General features: G+C 39.9%; 1 protein-coding gene across 1 annotated transcript; it reads left to right on the top strand.

Annotated features, from left to right (window-relative positions):
• The first annotated feature begins 372 nt into the window (after positions 1-372).
• Positions 373-21,297, top strand: cand1 (cullin-associated and neddylation-dissociated 1). The gene is made up of 16 exons (XM_017716869.2): positions 373-711; positions 3,567-3,710; positions 5,043-5,197; positions 5,411-5,534; positions 7,648-7,904; positions 9,093-9,198; positions 10,544-10,689; positions 13,511-13,803; positions 14,129-14,270; positions 14,552-15,553; positions 15,941-16,432; positions 17,578-17,673; positions 17,812-17,981; positions 18,069-18,233; positions 18,459-18,566; positions 19,962-21,297. The coding sequence occupies exons 1-16, from the start codon at positions 644-646 to the stop codon at positions 20,184-20,186; spliced, it is 3,693 nt and encodes a 1,230-aa protein (XP_017572358.1). The 5' UTR covers positions 373-643; the 3' UTR covers positions 20,187-21,297.
• The last annotated feature ends 497 nt before the right edge of the window (positions 21,298-21,794 follow it).

Genomic DNA, 21,794 nt, shown 5'->3' with positions numbered 1-21,794 from the left:
TGTGCGCTAGCTGTTCTTTGTTGCTAATTAATATACAGCAAATTGGAAAGAAACTCTTCATATACAGCATTTTCCTTTCCTTGATTAGTAGTATATCATGGTTATCCCCAAGTTTAAATAATCCTTCTATCCATATACACACTGGGACTGACAACTACTAATATTACACAGACAGGTGCTGCATTTTGATGAATATTGCAACAAATATATTTAATTGAACCAAGCAAAAACGCACATGAACCAACCCAGCTGTGTGCGCATGTGCAAAGCGTTTTGGACCGCTGAAAAGCTGTCGGCCGTGACGATTGGCCAAGCGAGCTGTCAATCAAAGACGAAACCCCTGCCCAGAGAAATTTCTCTCAACTTTGCCCTCTCCGTCTAAAGCCGCAGCTCCTCCCTCTTGCAGAGCGAAGCAGGACCTCCATTCAAACCTCCAAACTCAGAGGGATGAAAGTGTAACTCCTTCGCGCTCCTCAGCCGCTGATCACCGACCAGGCCGGCCGCACGCAGATCGTGGAGAACGCGCTTTGTTTCGCAGACGTGTAGCTACGCGAGAAAGAAGGTGGAGGGGGACGACAGCTAGGGATTCTGGTCGCGATACTCACAAGTGGTTGCTAGCGAGCTGCTCCAACAGACTGCAAACATGGCGAGCGCCTCTTACCACATCTCTAATCTCCTGGAAAAAATGACTTCCAGCGATAAAGATTTCAGGTCAGCCATTGCCCTTAATATCTCCGCGGCAGTGTAGCTAAAGCGCTCCCTTTTGTATCTTTACTAAACCTTCAGCACGTTTGCGCTTTGCTACCGTAACGGACATTACGATCGCGCACTGAGTTGCTAGCCCGCTAGCCCAGCCAGCGCCGCGCAGTTCAGCTAGGCCGCGGATCGCTCGCTGTTTTGTTTAGCTACTCTGCTAGTTAGCTCGCGTTGTTGTCAGGTCGCTAGAACCTTTTGGCGTCTCCTGGTTTTGCGACTTTGGTCAGCTACGCGGGCTGAGTTCGCAGTAGCTGTGAAACGTGGGCCGCTTGTGCGAGCTGGATGCAGAGTGAGAGATAAAGACTGCAGCTGGTGAGATTAGCTCGCGGCGCTAACGGTAGCTAAATTGCCCCCATGTTGACAATTAGCTCGCTAGCCAGTTAGCAAACATTAGGGCGCTAACCGCTTTTCTTGTCTGTCAGCGCGGAGCTGTGTTTTTTCTAACAGTTATAGCTTTTTAAGGTGTTCTTTAACTTTTTCATATTTAGTGGTGTAGTCCCATTTTAAAACACCGCGCTGTGAACCAACTTAGTCGTTGTGTGCTCACGTTAGCCATTTTGGCCGGTAACTGGTGTGGCCTGTCATAAAGTTGGCTTGTCATGAAGCTGTTAGCGGGGTAGTTGTAGTTCTCCGTCAGCCACGAAGTGACCGAGCTCTGTCTTATTTCTGATTTTACGTGCTCACTTGAAGTTGATTAAAGACATTAACGTGCAAGCCCATTACCATCACTTTAAAAATCCAACACCTTATTATTTTTTTAAGTGAATTAACATTATTTTGAGATACTTTGAAATACTATGTCATTATTTTGAGTTACTATAACTTAACTATGCAAAGTAATTATTTTAAAAATACTGACTTTACTATGCTAAGTCATTATTTTGAGAAGCTAAGTCATTATTTTGAGGTGCTATGGCATTACTATGCTAAGTCATTATTGAGATGCTTTCTCAATAAAAAAAACTTACTCTTATATACATACATGTATATATTTTGATTTTTATATTTTAATAAAGTAATGAACAGTCAATATTTTTAATGAAAATAATACAGTACTGGATTATTTAAGAAGCTGGAATGGCCTTTGATACATTAGTATTTACAGTAAAAGGTGCAGGATGGTCTAAGACACCTGCATTGTATTACACTGTAACTTGATAGTGTGTCTGTGTGTCTGGTATGAGTGACAGACGTGCTATTATGTTAAAGCCAGCACTGCATAGCACTTTAGCTGTCACTGGCCTGTTTGATTTGGGTCTGGCATTTCTAAGAAGTGAAACAGATTAAGCTCATTAATTCAGGTGCATGAGATATCAAAGTCAGCAATTTGACGCAGTGGGTGTGATTTTTGCAGATCTTGCATGCTTGGTCAAAGTATGCTTTATTGTAATATTCATTGAGCTCAGTTGTACAGCACAAAGAATTTCTCTAGGTTGAAGTTTTACATGAGATGATGCTACAGGTGTCAGAATATGTAAATGAAGTTGCAACAAAAATCACACATTGAGAAGTAGATTACTTGAAAATGTCCCTAATATTCATGAGCGGTGGAGATTGAACACCTGCTGCAGCAGGTTCTGAAACCTGCTCTTTTGTGGAGATTTCTCCTGAGTTGGAGGTTTTTATTCGTGGATGCCCTCTGTGATCATGGGGCATGAATGAGTGGTTCCTCTGTTCTACAGCATCCAGCACCAGACAGCATTTTACTGCAATGATTGTGACTTTCTAAAACTGTTACTTCATTTGACACAAAATTGGCACAAATTACAGTTGATTTTTTTTGCTTAATAACAAAATATTGTTTAAAGATATTCTAAACTCGCATTCTTGGGTGCAACCAGAGGAATTTCCTTCAACAGTAGGAGTTGGGAGGCTGATCTATTTGTGGTAATGCATCTGTAATTACAGTAATGCTAAAATCATCCCATTGAATTCCCAAAGCAGGTCTGACGGACCTCTCAGATCTTTAGCCGTTGTGAACTTTGGTTTCCTACGTTAGAGTAACACCACCGTCTGGTGAATTTTGCTTGCTCACTTTTGTGTCTGTCTCTTTGTGCTGCCATTCCTTTACACTGTGGTTAAGTGTGCCCACCATACATTATTCATCCTGCCTAGATCTCTTGCTGGAATAAGAGATTCTTTGCTTTCAAACCTGTACTGAAGCAGTTACAGCTTGGCTGCATTCGTCTGTGATGAAGACGTGTCATATTTTGGATGGGGTGTTTTTCTCCTCCTCTCACGGGGCTCAAATGCTGCTGTTTTGATGTTCACATGCAGAGACAAGATGGGCATTTGAAAGCTACTGTACTTTGGTTTCATCCCAAACTGGATTACGGTGAATCAAGCAAACCATGACATGCAAGATGAAAGGCAAATGTGTTTCCATCATGCCGTGTGCTATAACATTCTGTCTGTACAGACGTGGCATCTGTACTGCAGTCTGCTTAGTTAATTATGCCAGTGCTTCCCATATTCAGTCTTAAGAAATAACAGCATTCACACTTAGGTTGCCTTGATGTAGCCTACTGAACCAAGTCTGCTGAGTTTTGAGTCATTATCTATTATTAGGTTATGAGTGAAAATGAAGCAGAAGTAAATTTTACCAGACTGCTTTAAGGCTCCCATTCAGTGAGATCTGTGAGTCTAAAAATTTTATTATTGTTAACTCCCCAACCCCACCTGTCCTCAAGGAAAAATGCTTAGCCAGCTCTGAGACCTTCTCTAATACCTTGTTTCAGTCTGAAATGCATCAAAATGTGCTATGATTTCCACTTGATGTTGACCTTACCAGTGATGTACTGTTCTTACAGGTTCATGGCCACTAATGACTTGATGTCAGAGTTGCAGAAAGATTCCATCAAGCTTGATGATGACAGCGAGAGGAAGGTGGTCAAGATGATCCTCAAACTTCTGGAAGACAAAAATGGCGAAGTTCAGAACCTAGCTGTTAAATGGTATGAGCAGGATTGAAGTGGTAACATATGTGAAGCTTACTGTATTTTGAGGTGCACTCACAGTCTCAAAGATTGCTGTTTTGGGGGGGCAACTGTGTTTGCTCTTCAATTGTTTGTGTACAGTTTTAAACAAATTGTATGCCAGTCTTTTGAGTGAAGGACTAGTTCTGTTAAAAACAAATCTGGAAAAAAAGTTTGAAACTCCTAGAAGTTTGCACTTTATGAAGCTGTGAGTCCTGTGGAAGCCAGATTCTGTTTGTTACTACTGTTCATCAGAATATGATCAGCTGTGCCCTGATAATAAAAACAAGCCTAAAACCTTGTTAAAGCATAGTACATTATATTTTGTGAAAATGAATAAGCTTTAAATGTTGAAAAAATTGCATAATTATACCTATCCCTGTTTAACTTGAAGTGCAGATATTGTGAGTGCATGGTGGCTCTGAAGTTTTGAATTCCAAATAGTCCTTAAAGCGAATCAAAGAGTGGGAATGTTCCTAGAGGAGGGTCTGACATCTTGTTCAAATTTTAGCTTTAGCTAATCCCCAGGTATTCAGTCTGTTACCCTTTTTTGGCTTATAGCTTGCAGCGTGTTACTGTTCATTTGAATGCTGAATAGATTTTTCGTACAGGTTCAGGAGCAGGTATTAGGCTGCATGTTTAGACTTTTTTTCTCTGAAAATAACTGCTGAGTCATTGCACTTTTGGCCCTTAAATCTTTCTATTTCTGAATAAATACAGATACTTTACAAACAGCAAATAGTTTTTTAATATGCTGCACTAGGTGTACATTTTGGGTTTTAACCAGAAAGCTTTAGGTAACTGGACTGGCATAAGTTATCCTGGATACTTGTATATTTACCTTGACATTTTTTTGTCTTTGAGTGTGAACCTATTTATTGTATCTCGGAGATCCTCCTGCAATACAAGCTGAATGTTTTTAACAGTGCATTGTTAATGCTAGAGGTCTTGGATATTTGTCATTTGTAGAGCTTTCCCGATTACCCAGACTTGATTGCTTGGTTAAAAAAAAAAAAAAAATCTATTAAATTGGCAATTGTTTGGCAGTTTACATGATGATGATAATGCATGTTTTAAACTGTTCTATTGACATCTCTTACAGTGTCCAATGGACACAAAACTTTGCATAGTTTGTCTTTGTTTGGTTAAGCTCAGTTTTTATTATTTGGCATTTTAAAATAAAAAAAAGAACTGTCAAAATAATCACTGCTTTACTTGATTACTAATACAATGAGAGGGCCAGTCATGTTAAATGAACACAGAAATCCATGGATAGAGGCTGTTGGTAAATTATGGTGGTTTGTGTTGCAGTTTGGGACCACTTGTCAGCAAAGTAAAGGAGTACCAGGTTGAAACGATTGTCGACACATTGTGCACGAACATGCTGTCAGATAAAGAGCAGCTTCGAGACATATCCAGCATTGGCCTGAAGACAGTAATTGGGGAGCTCCCGCCAGCATCCAGTGGTAAAGTCCCCTGACCTTTATTTTTTCATTTTATCCCCTTCACATGTTAGTGAAGATGCTGAATGCATGTTTTGACATCATAAGTGTGCCTTTCATAGCCCTTCTGTCAGCACTGTGTGCTGTTAGGAGTTCTGGGTGTGCAGTGTAGATATTTGCTGTTTTCAGAGCGGTAACAATTCTTGGCTGAGCTGTGTGCTTGTGTCTTTCCCTCAGGCTCTGCCCTTGCTGCCAGCGTGTGCAAAAAGATCACAGGCCGCCTCACGAGTGCTATTGCCAAGCAGGAGGACGTATCTGTTCAGCTCGAAGCCCTGGACATAATGGCTGACATGCTCTGCAGGTGTGTACAAACCAGCACTGCAGCAGCTGACACAGTCCTGATGGAAGAAATATGCCTGATTTTGTAGATTGGAGTCGTGCCTGCTAAGACATTTTTGTGCATGTGTGCATGGAATATGTGGCCCCTCAAAGTTGTCTTCTCAGTTCATTAAAATTCAGGGCTCTTACTGCTACTAGTTTGTGTGCTTATGTATTAGAGGTTACATGATGCACATGTAAATACTTACTTAAATACGGGGTTTGAAAGCATACTGGCATTTTTTCCCCAATCACATTTATGTGTTGTTTGGGCTTTTTGAATCTGATATAGGGGTGGGCATTATATTATAAGTATATAATAAGTATGTCACAATATGCTTTTCTGAGCATGTTGTGGATATCGTCAACTTTTTAAAGAGCAGTGACCAGCAGTATGTTTTTCTTTATGAAAAAGCATAATTATTCTTGTTTAATTGGATGTAGTGGAGTGCATTATGTGAAAGTTTGAATAAAAGAGTGTTTTTTTTTTTTTTTTTTTTTTAAATGGCATTGGACCTATTCTGTCAAAGTTTTAAAGCTCAGAAAAATATTAATATTATGATGCATATTGGGAACAAACAAAACAATGCAATTTTTGATGGTCTGACTACCACAGACCAACACAACCGCTTGGGGGTCATGAGGCTAGCATGCACTACTTGGTATTTTAACGATATATTACTTATAATAAAAGTATTACCGGTTATAAAATGTGAACATTAAGCCTGTTATCATTTTGCATTGGCAGACTTGGTTAAATTTTGATTAAACTGCTGCACAACAATGAACATATCAGCATCACAAATAGATTCATTCTTTTGATATCAGAAGTGACACAACATGACTGGGTTTTTTTTAATGTATTTTATTTATTTTAAACAGGCTTCCAGTGGTCAGCTGCTCATGACATGTGCCAGAACAGAAATGTGCTTTGTTTGAACATGTTGCATGTGGTGCAGTTACTGCTTTTGCTTTAATATTATAATTTTTTTTTTCATGTTACACTTGTGGAATGTGAAGACTGTGATCTAACAAAGACAAGTTCTGAGATTTTTATCTGGTTTGTGTCACAAACTACAGTTTTGAACAACAAAACACATGAATAGGATATACATAGCAGCAGGGCAACAAGCAGCAAGTCAAGTGGAAATTTTACTCAGAACAGCAACAATCCAAATGATTGGCTCAAAAACAAAATCCTCTGACTTCATTCCTACCAGCATTTTGTTCTCATTTCTAGTAGTGTCGTTCAAGAAAGGGAGGACAAACATCTGAACTTGTAAACTCAACAATACAGCGATACATTTGTAGTACATACTTTATTTTTTTATTTATTTTTCTGTACATTTTAGAAACTGGACAGCTCACAAACAAGAGCTACCTCAATATAGTATTTTGTCATGATTAGACTGTTAACTTGTGGCTAGTGTTCCAACTGGACACTATAAATCACAGCCTAGATTTTTTTTTTTTTTTTTTTTTATTGCACTTTCATAAAGTTGAATGCGCTTCTAAACTGAAAATAGAAACTTAGACATAAAACACATTTTCTGCCACTCTTTATTTCTGTTTTATCAAAACATGTTAAGAATCAAGGTATTGGTGTATCCTGTCCAGTTGAATAGTGAATTTTCATTCCACCCCTGAAAAAAAGGCTTCAGGAGTACTGTTGAAATAATTCAGATCCCTAGATCGTATCCAGACACAAACTCTCATAACTGGTTAGTGCTGTACATTTTATACCCACAAGTATGGCTAATTTTTCAAGTATTAATGGAAATATTTACATTAATGCTTGTTGGCTGCTTTCTGTCACAATGACAGAATTGCTCTTGGGCTGCTCTCAGAGTATTGCATCGTCTAAGCCAGGGGTACCCAATTATGGTCTTGCAGATCTAGCAGCCCGGAGAGTTCACCTGGCTTTAATACTTGATGCCCCTAAAGGCCTTCATTACCTGCATCAGGTGTATGTAATTAGGGCTGGAGCTAAACTGAAGGGTGGGAGATCACCAGGAGCAGCATAGGGCACCCCTGATGTAAGCCTTCTCAGATATCAGACCTTCACTCAAATACTCTATCCTTTTTTTATTATTTAGACAAGGCGGCCTGTTGGTGAACTTCCACCCCTCCATCTTGAGCTGCTTGCTACCCCAGCTGACCAGCCCTCGACTGGCAGTGAGGAAGAGGACCATCATTGCCCTTGGTCACCTCGTCATGAGTTGCGGCAACCTCGTTTTCGTGGACCTAATTGAGCACTTACTGTCCGAGCTTTCCCGCAACGACTCCATGTCTACCACTCGCACTTATATCCAGTGCATCGCTGCCATCAGCCGACAGGCTGGCCACAGAATTGGTAAGAAAAATCGATAATAATGACACCTTGTATTTTCTCATCTAATCTAATGTGCTTTGTATAAACCTCTGATGTTGCAGTACTGGCTAACAAAATTAGCAGAAATAGATTGCATTTGGGTAGTAGTAATAGTAAAATAATGCCCCAAGAGGAACTGAATGAAGCTCACTTTCTTTTTCTCCTCTGTTGTTTTAAACAGCAGAAGCTAGAGCTTTGTTTCCAGAGGTCTCAAGTGTAACTGACAACCTGCCCATCAAACTATGCTTTTCAGTCTCATCAGAGCCTTGAGTCCTTTTATTTGCAGGAAAGTGTTTTGTTCATGCGGTGAAGCCAAAGACTCTAGATGGTTATATTTTCTGCTTGCCTGGAATGACGAATAGTTGAGCTTATTTTATCTGAGGCATGCCTTTCTCCCTCACTGTTTGACTGACAGCGGTTTTTCTTTTACCTCTTTTTAGGGACAGTTGTTTTTTTTTTTTTTTTTTTTTTTTTTTTTTTTTTTTTTTTTTTTTTTTTTTTCCCCTTTCCCACAATTTGTTACACATCTGTGGACCAGCAGAAACATCTTTCAGAGATCTTTCTCATTTTAGTTTAGATAAATGAGCATGGAGTGCAGGCGTTGACTGTCCTTGGAGTTTGACTGTGCAAATGACTTGGATGTTTGTGCGTGACAGGTGATGGGGCGATCTGCAGCCGGGCCGTTATTACCTGTCACCTCGTCATCAGGCTGCGTTCTGCTTTTGTACCTCCGAGCTAAGCACTGAACGCGGAAAGTGAAATGAAGTGAAAATTTAGGTTAGCCATGCTAGTGCGCGCGTTCGCCCCTCAACCAATTAACGCCCCTGTTTGATGAGACAAAGACAGCAGCGATAAAAATGTGTAAGATTACTTCAATGAACTGCACTCAAAGCCATTTTGCAGTTATCTTTGCCACTGCTGGTTTTAATTAAGTTATTTTTTTGTGTGTGCCATCTTTTTAAAGATTCATTTATTTGGCTGGGTTGAAAAGAGAAGCCTTTATCAGGCAGCTTTTCCCAAAGTCATTTTATATTTCTCTGTGAATTCTTGCTGCTTTTTGATGTTCTGCTTTCCATGTGTGGTATAGATTAGGCAGCACTCATATCTGGTCAAGTGACATGCACAGACACTCTGGATGAACACTAACAGGCTTGTTTATGTCCCCTGCAGGCGAGTACTTGGAGAAGATCATTCCATTGGTGGTGAAATTCTGCAACATTGATGACGATGAATTGAGGGAATACTGCATACAAGCCTTTGAGTCATTTGTTAGAAGGTTAGCAGTTTGATTTCACTGATACCAAGTATTGGATTGCAATGCTTAACACTAAATTATACTGTTGCAATAAATTAAGCTTTCTTTAAATGGAATGCACTGGAATTGTGCTCGGACTGATGTCTGATTTTTGAGTGCAGTTTCTTCATAACTACAAAACCCATGTTAAATATATCAAATAAAGAGCTTAGTATTTTAAAAATGCTGTCATTCTGCATGTTCTGAAGGTGAAATGAAAAACACAATATAGCCTAACTTTCACTTTTACTTTTCCCTTTTCATTTGAATCAATACCTAGTCAAGACATGTAAGCCTCAGTGTGGTGTATATGTCCAGTTCTATTAAAATGTTTTTTTTTTCAGCAAACATTTCCCACTAGGTGTATATCTTGTATGATATGACTGGACATTTTTAAGCATACCAGTTTTTAACATTCAGGGTACCCTTCATGAATTGGCTAGGATTAGATATTTGTACGCTGATTGATGCATATTTTAATTCTTATACAGATCTCTTCTACCATAAGTAGAGCTTTATAGTAAAATGTACTTTTATTCACTTGAAAGCCTTTTAAAAGACTTGATTCTTTGCAAGGCTATGCATAGTTTTTGTTACATTCAGTGTTGGCTTTTTAAAAAACAATTGCTTGATTATCTAAATTATTAATAGATTTCTTAGTTACATAATATAATTGTTAGCGACATTTTTAATATTTATTATGACTCCACTCTCTGTAGCACAATACTCAAGGAAATGTTCCACATTAGTAGAAGAAGAAAAGGAGAGAACCTTAAATGGCGAGTTCAGTCATGTTATGTGAAGTGTAAGGCAAAAGTATATGCTGTGCCCTCTGCACCACAGCACACCAGCTGGGTGAATAGACTCTATGCTGAGTGATGCATATTTCAGTGAACCCAACCTCAGGAATGTCTCTGAATGTTTAGTAGTCACCTTGAGAAGCCTTGCTTAGGAACTGCTCAGACTTCACATTTACATTCACTCTATCCCCTTGTGACTTTCAGTGGGCAAAATGAGTTTTTGCCACCCACTTCTTTTCTTGTTAGACTGTTTGTTTGGTGATTTTATTATATGGACTTTCTTTGAATTTAATTAAGCAGGATATTACTGTTGCTGCAGCATGCACAGCAGGACAGAGGCATGACATCTGGAGGCTTTTGCCATTTGAAGATTATCTGTTTATGTTTGTCTAAGATAAGCGTCCAGAGAATAGAGTTGAAGAGAACACCGCTTGCGGCAGCCCCTCTGGGAACATGCCTAAATTGTGTGGAGCCTTCAGTACTATTCTGCAGATTAATGAACACACAGTCTGTGTCCTTGTCCACAGGTGTCCAAAAGAAGTCTACCCCCATGTCCCCACAATAATCAACATTTGCCTCAAGTACTTGACCTATGATCCCAATTACAACTACGATGACGAGGATGAAGACGAGAATGCCATGGATGCAGATGGCGTGGACGAAGACTACCAAGGTACGAGCAGGCATTTATTCCAGATTCCCTTTCTCTGTATTTCTCTTTTTGTTGTTTTTATTTTTCCTCTCCATTTCCCAAGAGGTTCTCCAGTCAGCTATACATGACACAACTCTGAACTAAAACTCTAAAATCTGTCTCTCATCTTGGGTTCAGTCTCAAATTGCTGTCAGTTTGCAAGAATGAGCAAGCAAAGGTGCGTTACAGAGGGGGTTTTTTGTGTTTTTTGCCAAATGACAATGCTTAATGTAGTCCTTGTAATCCTGTGATGCCACGAATGTGCTGATTGGTTTAACTCGATTTTTAATACTTATTTTAACTAATACAGTAAAGCTGTGAGCGGGATGAAGAAATAGAAGTTTTTACAATGCGGTTTTGTTTGATTTACACATTCATCCTGGAGAAGCCTTTTTATTGGCAAGAAAGCAAGTTGAAATGCCGATTCTCATCAGAAAAATATCTGCTCCAGTTTTGGCCAGGCTGATAAATCTGTTGCCCCCTACAGTGTAATAAGATGGATATCAGTGCAAGATTTCATGCATCAAATTACAGTGAATCGTAGTGTCATGTCATTGTATCACAACTTGTTTGTTGTGTGGTTTAGGTATTAGATGGTGACACTATGAAGCACTAATTCATAAAAATATTGCCATTTTAAAATGTTGATCGTTCTTATAAAATTGAAACGTTAACATATTAAAATAAGACTCGTTTCAACCCTTATTTTTGTTGTATTAATAAATGTATCAAATCGAGATGCCACCTGATAGTGTTGGATTGAACAATGAATATTTGCAATCATTACACCTCTAGTATCCCATTTGACTGAAGTTTGGTTCTCAAACCTTCTGGTTTCTGCCCCAAATTGAGTCCACCGAGCCCAATGATGTCTCCTAAAGGAGAACCTTGAAGATGGCTTAGCAAGTGAGGCAATCTGATGCCTTTCCACCTATGAGGAGTGAGAGGAGAGTGGAGCCATGTGGATAGGCTATAGGGCCTGCACCAGACTTTCAGAAACACCCTGTTATTGGAATGAATGAGGGTCTCCTATGGCCTGGTCTGGTGCTTGTTGAATGCCGAGGCTTTCACAGCTGATATTATTGGCTATGAGATTGCTTTTTCACAGAGACTCATCACTCCATAACAAACAGAGCTTTAAAGTGAAGTGCCATGCCCGTGGTAGTGTCACCCTATCCTGCAGTGAGGGTGAAGTTGGTTATTGAGAGGCGAGTGGAAAAGAGGCCACGCTCGCCCCCACCCCAATACGTGCGCAAGATGGGAATGTAGGTGTCTCACTCTGGCTGGTTAGAGGACAGAAAGCCATGTTTGTTTGTTTTTTCTGAAAGCTGCTGATGGCTGTAAATAAAAAAAAAAATCTTGTAGTTGCTGAGGCTATAGAACAGCTTTACATGTCAGAAATATGCCTTTTGAAAGGTGCAGCATAGGGGTTCTCTATACCATCCATTATAGTAGTTATAGTAGTAGACTCATTTTAATGTGATTTTTGGAAAGCTTTTCCTATTTTACAAAAATTCTCAATTACTAAAGAGCAGTAAGTCATTCTAACAATGACTTAACATCAAAGGTGAAAGCTAGCCAGTAAGCTTTGATTTTGTGTATCTTTCTTTTGATTTTGTTTTTATTTATTAATTTTTTTAAATGCACTAAACGGGTTAAACTAGGGATCGACCAATATATTCCTTTTCAGGGCCAATACTGATTATTAGTAAATGAGGACATAAGTAACTGATATATTTAGGGCTAGAGTGAAAATGTTATCACGATAAACAAATTTCATATCAGATATTGATATATAAATACAGTACTACCTCATCCATGTCGGAGCGTATCACAATACTGAGACACCAGCTAGCAGGCATCTGGATTTCTCGGTAGTAGTTTGAGGTGTGAACCGCATATATCTGACGCTCGCTGTGTAAAAGCATTAACTACAGTGTGATTCTGTAACACTAGACAAGTCCTCCTTTTAGGTACATTTAAACTGAAATCAGTGGGGGTTTTTTGGGGGGGGGGGTTCTTTTGTTTGATCTACAGTAACATCAGTTTGCCATTGACTGCTTCAAGTTATCCAACGGCTAAAAACAGCTAGCCTGGAAAGATGGCGCTCTGCTGCTCTCCAATGCCACACACATCATCCTCAGTTTACTTTAGTTTAAATCAGGAGGAAGATGGATATGGTGCCTTTTAAGTATTTTAACTGACTGTTTTGATTTTGTACCTGTTTAAACTGAGGTAATAGTTTTCTCTGAATATTTAGTCACATTCAGTTTTTCTTTGTCTAGCACATTTTTTGGTCTTCAAACAGCGAACCGCTCTGACTGCCTGTGTCTTTCTTCAGTATCTCATATTCTTATCTATTTTGTGGTTCCCTGTTCAATAATTTATCATGCTGGCTCCTTGCTTGCTTGTAAACATCTCCGGTGGCTTGTGATGTCTTGCAACAGTCTAGGACATATTTATCTCCGAGTTATTCATATCCTCAGTCTCAGCATTGCTGATGTGGAGATTTCAAGGGACAAAATCAAAGAATCTATACTTCCGTTCAGTTTTGACAAACAAAATGGATTTAATGCACCATGTTTATTTCATAGGACAACACATCTATGTTAAAAAAAATTATGCAGGGTATTATGAAATATGTTTCTATATGTTCGCACATGTTGTAAATCTCCATGGTTTTATTAGTTTTGTAGTTACTTATTATTAATTATTAATATATATATTTTTTTCTTCCACTATACAGTTGTGGCTGTGCATCTAACCACAATTAACCAACTCTGTCTTTTGGAACCATTTGCAGGAAGTGACGATGAGTACAGTGATGACGATGACATGAGCTGGAAGGTGCGGCGAGCAGCGGCCAAATGCCTGGATGCTGTTGTTAGCACTCGGCATGAGATGCTGCCCGAGTTCTACCGTACAGTTTCCCCGGCACTCATAGCACGCTTTAAAGAACGTGAGGAGAATGTGAAGGCTGACGTATTCCACGCGTATCTATCCCTGCTCAAGCAGACACGGCCAGCCCAGAGCTGGCTCTGTGATCCAGACGCCATGGAGCAGGGAGAAACTCCACTCACAATGCTTCAGAGCCAGGTAGAGACATGTAGCTGTACTCCCAAAGTCAGGTATCATAGCTGTTGGAACAAAACCTCCAAAATGGTCACTTCACAGGAAAAGGAAAAACATTCTTCAGTTGTAATGGAAATCAGTGTAACAATTTTGGGCCATTGCTCATTTCAACATGAAGTTTTGACATAATGCAAAGGATAACTGGAATTTTCATTTCACATTTAAGTGTGATTTTCATATGCTTATTGTGCTGACAACAAACATGTATTATTCTTTTGTTCTTGCCAACATGCATATCCATACATACCTCCATACTTTGGCAGAAAGTGAACCTTGTTTGTCTCTGCAGGTGCCCATGATCGTTAAAGCTCTGCATAAACAGATGAAGGAGAAGAGCGTGAAAACCAGGCAGTGTTGCTTCAACATGCTGACAGAACTAGTGAACGTGCTGCCTGGGGCCCTGACTCAGCACATCCCTGTGCTCGTCCCAGGTATGTGCCCCAGGCACCACAACCCCCCCCTCGCCATTTTACAGCAGTGAGAGCCTTTTCTGTGTGCACACATGTCCTTTCATCTAGAATGGATGGCTTCCATTATGCAGAGGAACTTTTTGTCAGTTGTATCAGCAACATTTGAATACTTGCTTAAGGGGGGAACTTGAAAAATTTGCTTTCTGAAAAATGCAAATGTTCTTTTCTGAGAGCCCTCAGAGATTTTTCTTTTTCTGCAGTCTAATATACCTTTTTGTCTATCTCTTCCTTCCTTGCCTTAGGAATCATATTCTCTCTTAATGATAAATCAAGTTCCTCCAATCTGAAGATTGATGCCCTCTCCTGTCTGTATGTGATACTGTGCAACCACCAGCCTCAAGTCTTCCACCCCCATGTCCAGGCCTTAGTGCCACCCGTAGTGGCTTGCGTGGGTGATCCCTTCTATAAAATCACTTCTGAAGCACTGCTGGTCACCCAGCAACTAGTACGGGTGATCCGGCCCCTTGACCAGACGGACGCCTTCGATGCCTCACCCTACATCAGTGACCTGTTTGCTTGCACCATCAAACGCTTGAAGGCAGCTGACATTGACCAAGAGGTCAAGGAGCGTGCCATTTCCTGCATGGGCCAGATCATCTGCAACCTCGGAGACAGCCTGGGTACTGACTTACCAGGCACACTGCACATCTTTCTGGAGCGGCTAAAGAACGAGATCACCCGACTGACCACAGTGAAGGCACTGACGCTAATTGCTGGTTCACCACTGAAGATTGACCTGCGGCCCATCCTGGGCGAGGCAGTGCCCATCTTGGCCTCCTTTCTGCGCAAGAACCAACGGGCACTGAAACTGAGCACACTAGCGGCGCTGGACATCCTGGTCAAGAACTACAGTGACAGTGTGACACCGGCCATGATTGATGCTGTGCTGGCTGAGCTGCCACCACTCATCAGTGAAAGCGACATGCATGTCTCGCAAATGGCCATCAGCTTTCTTACCACGCTGGCTCGCGTGCACCCAGATTCGCTCTCTAAGATCAGCGGCTCAATCCTAGCTGAGCTCATTGCGCTGGTGCGCTCACCGCTGCTTCAGGGTGGTGCCCTCAGTGCCATGCTGGAGTTTTTCCAGGCACTGGTGGCCACTGGCACAGTCAGCTTGGGTTATATGGACCTACTGCGGATGCTGACTGGCCCTGTGTACTCACAGAGCGCTGCCCTCACCCATAAGCAGTCCTACTACTCCATTGCCAAGTGTGTGGCTGCACTCACCCGAGCCTGTCCCAAAGGTAATGGTAATAAATAACTGTTTTGTAATATTTTAAATATTATGGTAAGAGTGGCAACATTTTTTTATTCAACATTTGCAGGGATAAATTATTTAAGGAACAGGGTACAAATTACAATTTTGTTAAAAGTAATTCATAAAAGAAGATAATAGTGTAATAGGTTGACATCCAGTGAGCCACTTGTTACTATACAGTTACTATACAGTTACTATAAACAACATTGGTTTTTGTTTACAGGCTTGCTATAATTGGTTGGTTTTTGATGCATGCAGTTGAGTTTTCTAGGAGTATTGGTGATACAATAATGGCATATTTATTTTTATGTGATGCCAAAATATTTTTATGTAATAAAACTTCATTACCTTTTTTTTTTCCCCCACTTCAAAGAGGGCCCTGCTGTGGTGGGCCAGTTCATCCAAGACGTGAAGAACTCACGCTCCACTGATTCCATTCGCCTGCTAGCCCTGCTCTCTCTGGGTGAGGTGGGCCACCACGTAGACCTGAGTGGCCAGCCTGAGCTCAAAACAGTCATCCTAGACGCATTCTCCTCAGCCAGTGAGGAGGTTAAATCGGCTGCCTCATACGCGCTAGGCAGCATTAGCGTGGGTAACCTACCTGAATACCTGCCTTTCGTGCTGCAGGAGATTTCGGGTCAGCCCAAGCGTCAGTATCTGCTGCTGCACTCACTCAAGGAAATCATCAGCTCTGCATCAGTGGCCGGCCTCAAGCCCTATGTGGAAAGCGTTTGGGCTCTACTGCTCAAACACTGCGAGTGCACAGAGGAAGGCACCCGCAATGTAGTAGCCGAATGTCTGGGGAAGCTCACGCTCATAGACCCAGAGACATTGCTGCCCAGGCTAAAAGGCTATCTGTTATCAGGTGAGCACTATACACCAAAAGTTCTTGATGGTGCGCATTTTCATTAGGCATGAGCATTGTAAACTTTCTTTGATGCATGAATATCTGCATTTTTAAATAAATACTTCTTGAATAGCTCGAAAAGAAAATATTTTGTATTGTGATTTAAAAAAAAGAAAAAGCATGAGATTTAAGTTTTTGTTGCGCGAGCATATGACTTATCTTTGAGTTTTGGCACATGATTTTATCGTAATGCCAGTTAACCTACAGAAAGATAATATAGTGTAGGATTTTTAAAATCTTTTTATTTGTAATATTTTTCTGTCATGCAGCAACAACATGCAATATTGGCTCGGTGTGTCCTGACATTATCTGAAGTGCTGCATTTAATTTTTATTTGTTAAATCCTATTTATTAAACATATAAAGGATAACAAAATGTCTTTTTCCAAATTAGTGATGTACAGATTCAACATGCTGTATAAATATGGAATGGTTTTAGTACTGACACCAATACTGGCCTTATTAAATAGTTAATCAGTGATTCGCCTGATGCAAGTTCCCAGACACTGTCATTATAAATTTATAACTGCACATTATATAGGAGCCTGCTTTGTCATGCACTTAGTTTATTTCTTATGCATTTATTTGGCTATTATAGTTGAAGTATTATACTAGATATGTTGTCCTGTTACACATAGAAGAATGTCAAGTGAACAGGTGTATAGGTATATAAACTTTAATTCAGTGAAGAAGAATACAGCACATGTTCATTAATCATCCAATTATCAGCCAATACCCTGAGTTTAGGTATCAGAATTGACAGCAGGAAAAAGTGGAATTAAGTATTTCTATTCCAAACTAGTCATTCCTTGTTGGAATATAGGTATCCCTACATTCAAATAACCACTCTTATTTAAAGTTTTTGTTCTGTTCCATCTAATAACACATCTGAGGTAGGTATCTGTACATCTGTACTGGAACAGAATGAATTTGTAGGAGGGAAATTCCACATTTCTTGATAAAAGTAGCCTTTTTTAAACACCGACACCCAATAGTATTGAGGCTAGTGAATGAGTTTTGGGCGAACAGCTTGATTATTGCCCTAGTTCTGCCGGGGTTCAGTCTCTTCCCCCACCCTTATTGATTATTTCCTTCTATCCCCAGGGTCGTCTTATGCCAGAAGCTCAGTAGTTACTGCTGTAAAGTTCACAATTTCAGACCACCCACAGACAATTGATCCCCTCCTGAAAAACTGCATAGGTAAGTGCTTTTTGGAAAGGATATTTTCAGTTGTTCTCAGGGTGCAAGTACTGCTTTTCTCTCCCTCCAAATCTGAAAAGATTTTGAGTATCTATTATGCATGTAATGATTTGGCCCTTTTTTTCCCTCACGTTTTAGGTGATTTCTTGAAAACGTTGGAAGACCCAGACCTCAATGTGCGAAGGGTCGCCCTTGTTACGTTCAACTCTGCAGCCCATAATAAGCCTTCACTTATCCGAGACCTCTTGGACACTGTTCTCCCTCACTTATACAATGAGACCAAAGTGCGCAAAGAGCTGATTAGAGAGGTAAATTTACATACTCTACTAATTTGACACCATGTCCATCTCGTGGTTTTGTTGAAGCTCATTAAGATTCTCTTTGGCCTTTATTAGGTTGAAATGGGTCCTTTCAAGCACACAGTGGATGACGGGCTGGACATTAGAAAGGCTGCATTTGAGTGCATGTACACACTTCTAGACAGTTGCCTCGATAGACTTGACATCTTTGAGTTTCTTAACCACGTTGAAGATGGACTTAAAGATCATTACGACATCAAGGTAAGCCATTAGTTTTCATGATTGCTACAAACTTTGAATCTTTCATGATTCGGTAGAGTTAATAGAAAACATGAAAGAGTGAACGGGCTAAACAGGACTACTGGGCGGTCATATCAAAGATGCTGCTACATAATGCTTTGCAACCAGATGAGCTGTATGCAAATATGAAGTGCTCATACAACTGAAGTTCTTTTAACTGCCTTTTTTTCTTCGTCTTCTTTTTAGATGCTGACATTCCTGATGCTAGCCAGGCTGTCCACTCTGTGCCCTAGTGCTGTGCTGCAAAGGCTTGACAGATTGGTAGAGCCTCTCAGAGCTACATGCACCACAAAGGTGAGCAAATAATTTTCGACAATAGTTGCATTCAAGTACAGTACATCTTCAGCTGCTGATAGCCTGAATTATGAGATGTAGCTTGTGGCAGTGCTAAAAGAGGTGAAATGCCTGGTTTAAAAAAAAAAAGTCAGTCCATCTGTAATTCCATTTGCAACAACATTTGCTTGTTGTTGCTATAATTAAACAGGTTTATAAAGACAGCATTTATTGACGCATCTCTTGATTATTCAATGGTCATTATCTGTAATATCAGGAGCATTCGCAATGAAGGACACCTTCAACAGACTAAACTGGACAGGACTTGTGGGAAAACTATGCAAAAGCAAAGTGGAAAATTACAGTTCCTCTTGTAGCAAGATGTAACATTATGATGTTAAGATGTAACATATTAACACTATGAGAGCCAGAGGACTGCAGTTGGTGTAGAGTGAACATGCAACCACTATTGCTCTTACTGGACATGAGTGGTGATAATTTGAAAACTTCTTTCATCTTTATTTAATGTTCGCATTCATGTAATTTTACGTTCAGGTTGAATTATAGAAGTAATAAATATATTCTAATTCAGCTTATTTTGTCAACTTGTAGGGCTAGAACAAAATGCAATGATTTTTTTTTTTCCTTTGTCAGACCAAATAAGACAAATACGATTAACTGCACAAAATGTGAGAATAATTTTGTTTGAAAGCCCTATATATAAAGAGTTCATTGGCAAAAAAAACGATAAATGCCACCCCCCCAAAAAAACTGCGCCAATTTATTCTTAACCATGTATGCGTAACACTTAACATGGGTTCTGAACCCTAAATACATTTTGTCAGAAAAGCTCTTCTTGTTTATTATCAAGGCATTGCAAGTTCACGTTTTACAACAGAAATGGTCAAAGTCAGTGCTGTTCTTGAGCAGAGCCTGATAAATTTGTTCAGCAAATCAGAGTGCAGTATTTGGGTCAGGTGACGCAACACCTACTGCAAACTATTTTAGGCAGAGTCTCAAAGAGCTCCCTTCTCCTTACAAAGTGTAGCACGCAAGTCTTAAAATAATGAGTGTTGCATCAAAACACTGCACAGTATGTATACATAAAACATTTTGTTTAACTGTGAAACATAAAATAATCATTGGAGTTATCTGCACTTGCCCAAAAAATTATACGGTACACCTGTATTTTATTTTTATTATTAATCATAAAACATGAATTATGAAACCTCACTACAATGTGGAGATTTTTGCAAATGAACTCTTCATATACAAGTAATTATAAATATAAAATAATGTTTGCAGAGTTGCATAGCTAGAAATTGTAGTAGCCACCTTGAAGGCCTTGAAAGTTTTATCCAAAACAAAAAAAGGGTTTGTTTTTATTAACAAAAACTGATGATTGCATACCCTCAGGTAAAGGCGAACTCTGTGAAGCAGGAGTTTGAAAAGCAGGACGAGCTGAAGCGGTCAGCCATGCGGGCGGTGGTTGCACTTCTGACTATCCCTGAGGCGGAGAAGAGCCCCCTGATGAGTGAGTTCCAGTCTCAGATCAGCTCCAACCCTGAGCTGGCAGCCATCTTTGACAGCATCCAGAGGGATTCCTCGTCAGCTAACATGGAGTCCATGGACACCAGTTAAACTGCGCCGACAACTTCTCTTACAACAAAAAGCTGTAAGAAATCCAATTCTGGGGGACCCTTTTATCGTTCCATGCATTGCACTGAATCAACTATTATAGGAGGAAAAAAACGAAGAAAAGCTAAAAATGAAAAGGTTTAAAAAAAAAAAATTAAAAAAAAAGGAAGGAAGATGTACAAGCAAGACGTACATTCTCTCTTAAGCTTCAGAGCTTATCACCACGTTCCTTGTTTTTCCTTTTCCTTTTTAAATTTTTTTTTTTCTTCTCTTGCAGTAGAGAAGAAATTGCTTTGATTGTTCGTCAGTCCTTGTTTCCCCCACCCCTCAACCACCACCATATTTTTTTTTTTGTCTGTTCTTTTTTTTGGTTCCAGTTTGATAATTCCAGAGGATCCACAGGTACCTCCCCACACAGACTTTTGAGCGTTGCTCATTTGAGGGACTCAAACAGATGGCATAGAAACAGACTGGGCGTGCTTCTTTTTTTGTGTTACCAATGGAGAGGAATTGTTCTCTACATTTGGGACTGCAGACTTATATAGGATTGACAGTGTTTAGTGGTAGCATTCAGTAAGTTCAGATGATTTAAGGACCATCTTTCTTTTGTTTTCTATGTTACCATGTTTCTTACCAGACCAGATTTAATGGGTGTTTTTGTACGATTCGAATGTCATCATCCCACTCGCGTCACCTTTGTCTAAACTGATGTTGGGCGGTGAGGTGGTGAGCTCTCAGAGATATAACTGTGTTAGAAATATTCTATTAAAATGTGGTGTGGTTGGCGGATGTTCTGGGACACATGAAACCTGGTTTGTTTACCCCCCTTTCCATGATCTTAAATGGCAGTCCAACATTCCTCCCATCTGCAGATTTACATGGTGTAAACAGCATGTATTAGACATCAAGTGACTTAAAATACACTCGGTGTGTGTGTAAGATTTTTTTTTTTCTTTCCTTTTTTTTTTTTTTTTTTTAATTGACAGTTCTGTTTGGCTCAAACATATAGAAGTGAAACCTGAAACCAACATTATGAGAATGCTCTGTATGGACATGAGTTCCACACATGTGAATAAAACCAATATGAGTGGAGAATATTCTCTGATCACATGCAGGTTTGTATTACAGTATTCCTTTACTGCGCTCTTAGGCTTGACACCTTGTTGTAGCTTTGTGTACTACAGTTTTTGATAAGTCTGCAAGCTTGGTTTGGGAACTTTACTTGTTTTGAGGGTTGTTCTTGAGGTGTGATTGCCACCAAAACAGCTTTCCAGGTGCTGGGGTGATGCTTTTAATGTGAAACAGTCTAGTAGACTTGGGTGCAGCACTAATATGCTCTGCATACTAAAAGAGGTAAAAGAGGTGTTCTTCAGTGAGAGGTGCCCAATAAAAAAGCCAATGTTTGCTTGCATTCAGAATCCAGTCCATTCCAGTGTAGATTAATTTGGCACAGTAAAACCAAGGGTTGAATTTTGCCCCATACATCTAATTAGTAGTGTTCATGTTGAGGGGCTGTTTGCCAGTATATGACCTGTGACCATGAGGAGAGGGTTAATCTTTGAGTGCCATTGTTAAACTTAGTGGGGAATGGTATGACGTTTGCTGTAGGAA

This window comes from Pygocentrus nattereri, chromosome 1 (genome assembly GCF_015220715.1).
Source record: "Pygocentrus nattereri isolate fPygNat1 chromosome 1, fPygNat1.pri, whole genome shotgun sequence".
Lineage (NCBI taxonomy): Eukaryota > Metazoa > Chordata > Actinopteri > Characiformes > Serrasalmidae > Pygocentrus > Pygocentrus nattereri.
This window is presented reverse-complemented; position numbering and strand designations above follow the sequence as displayed.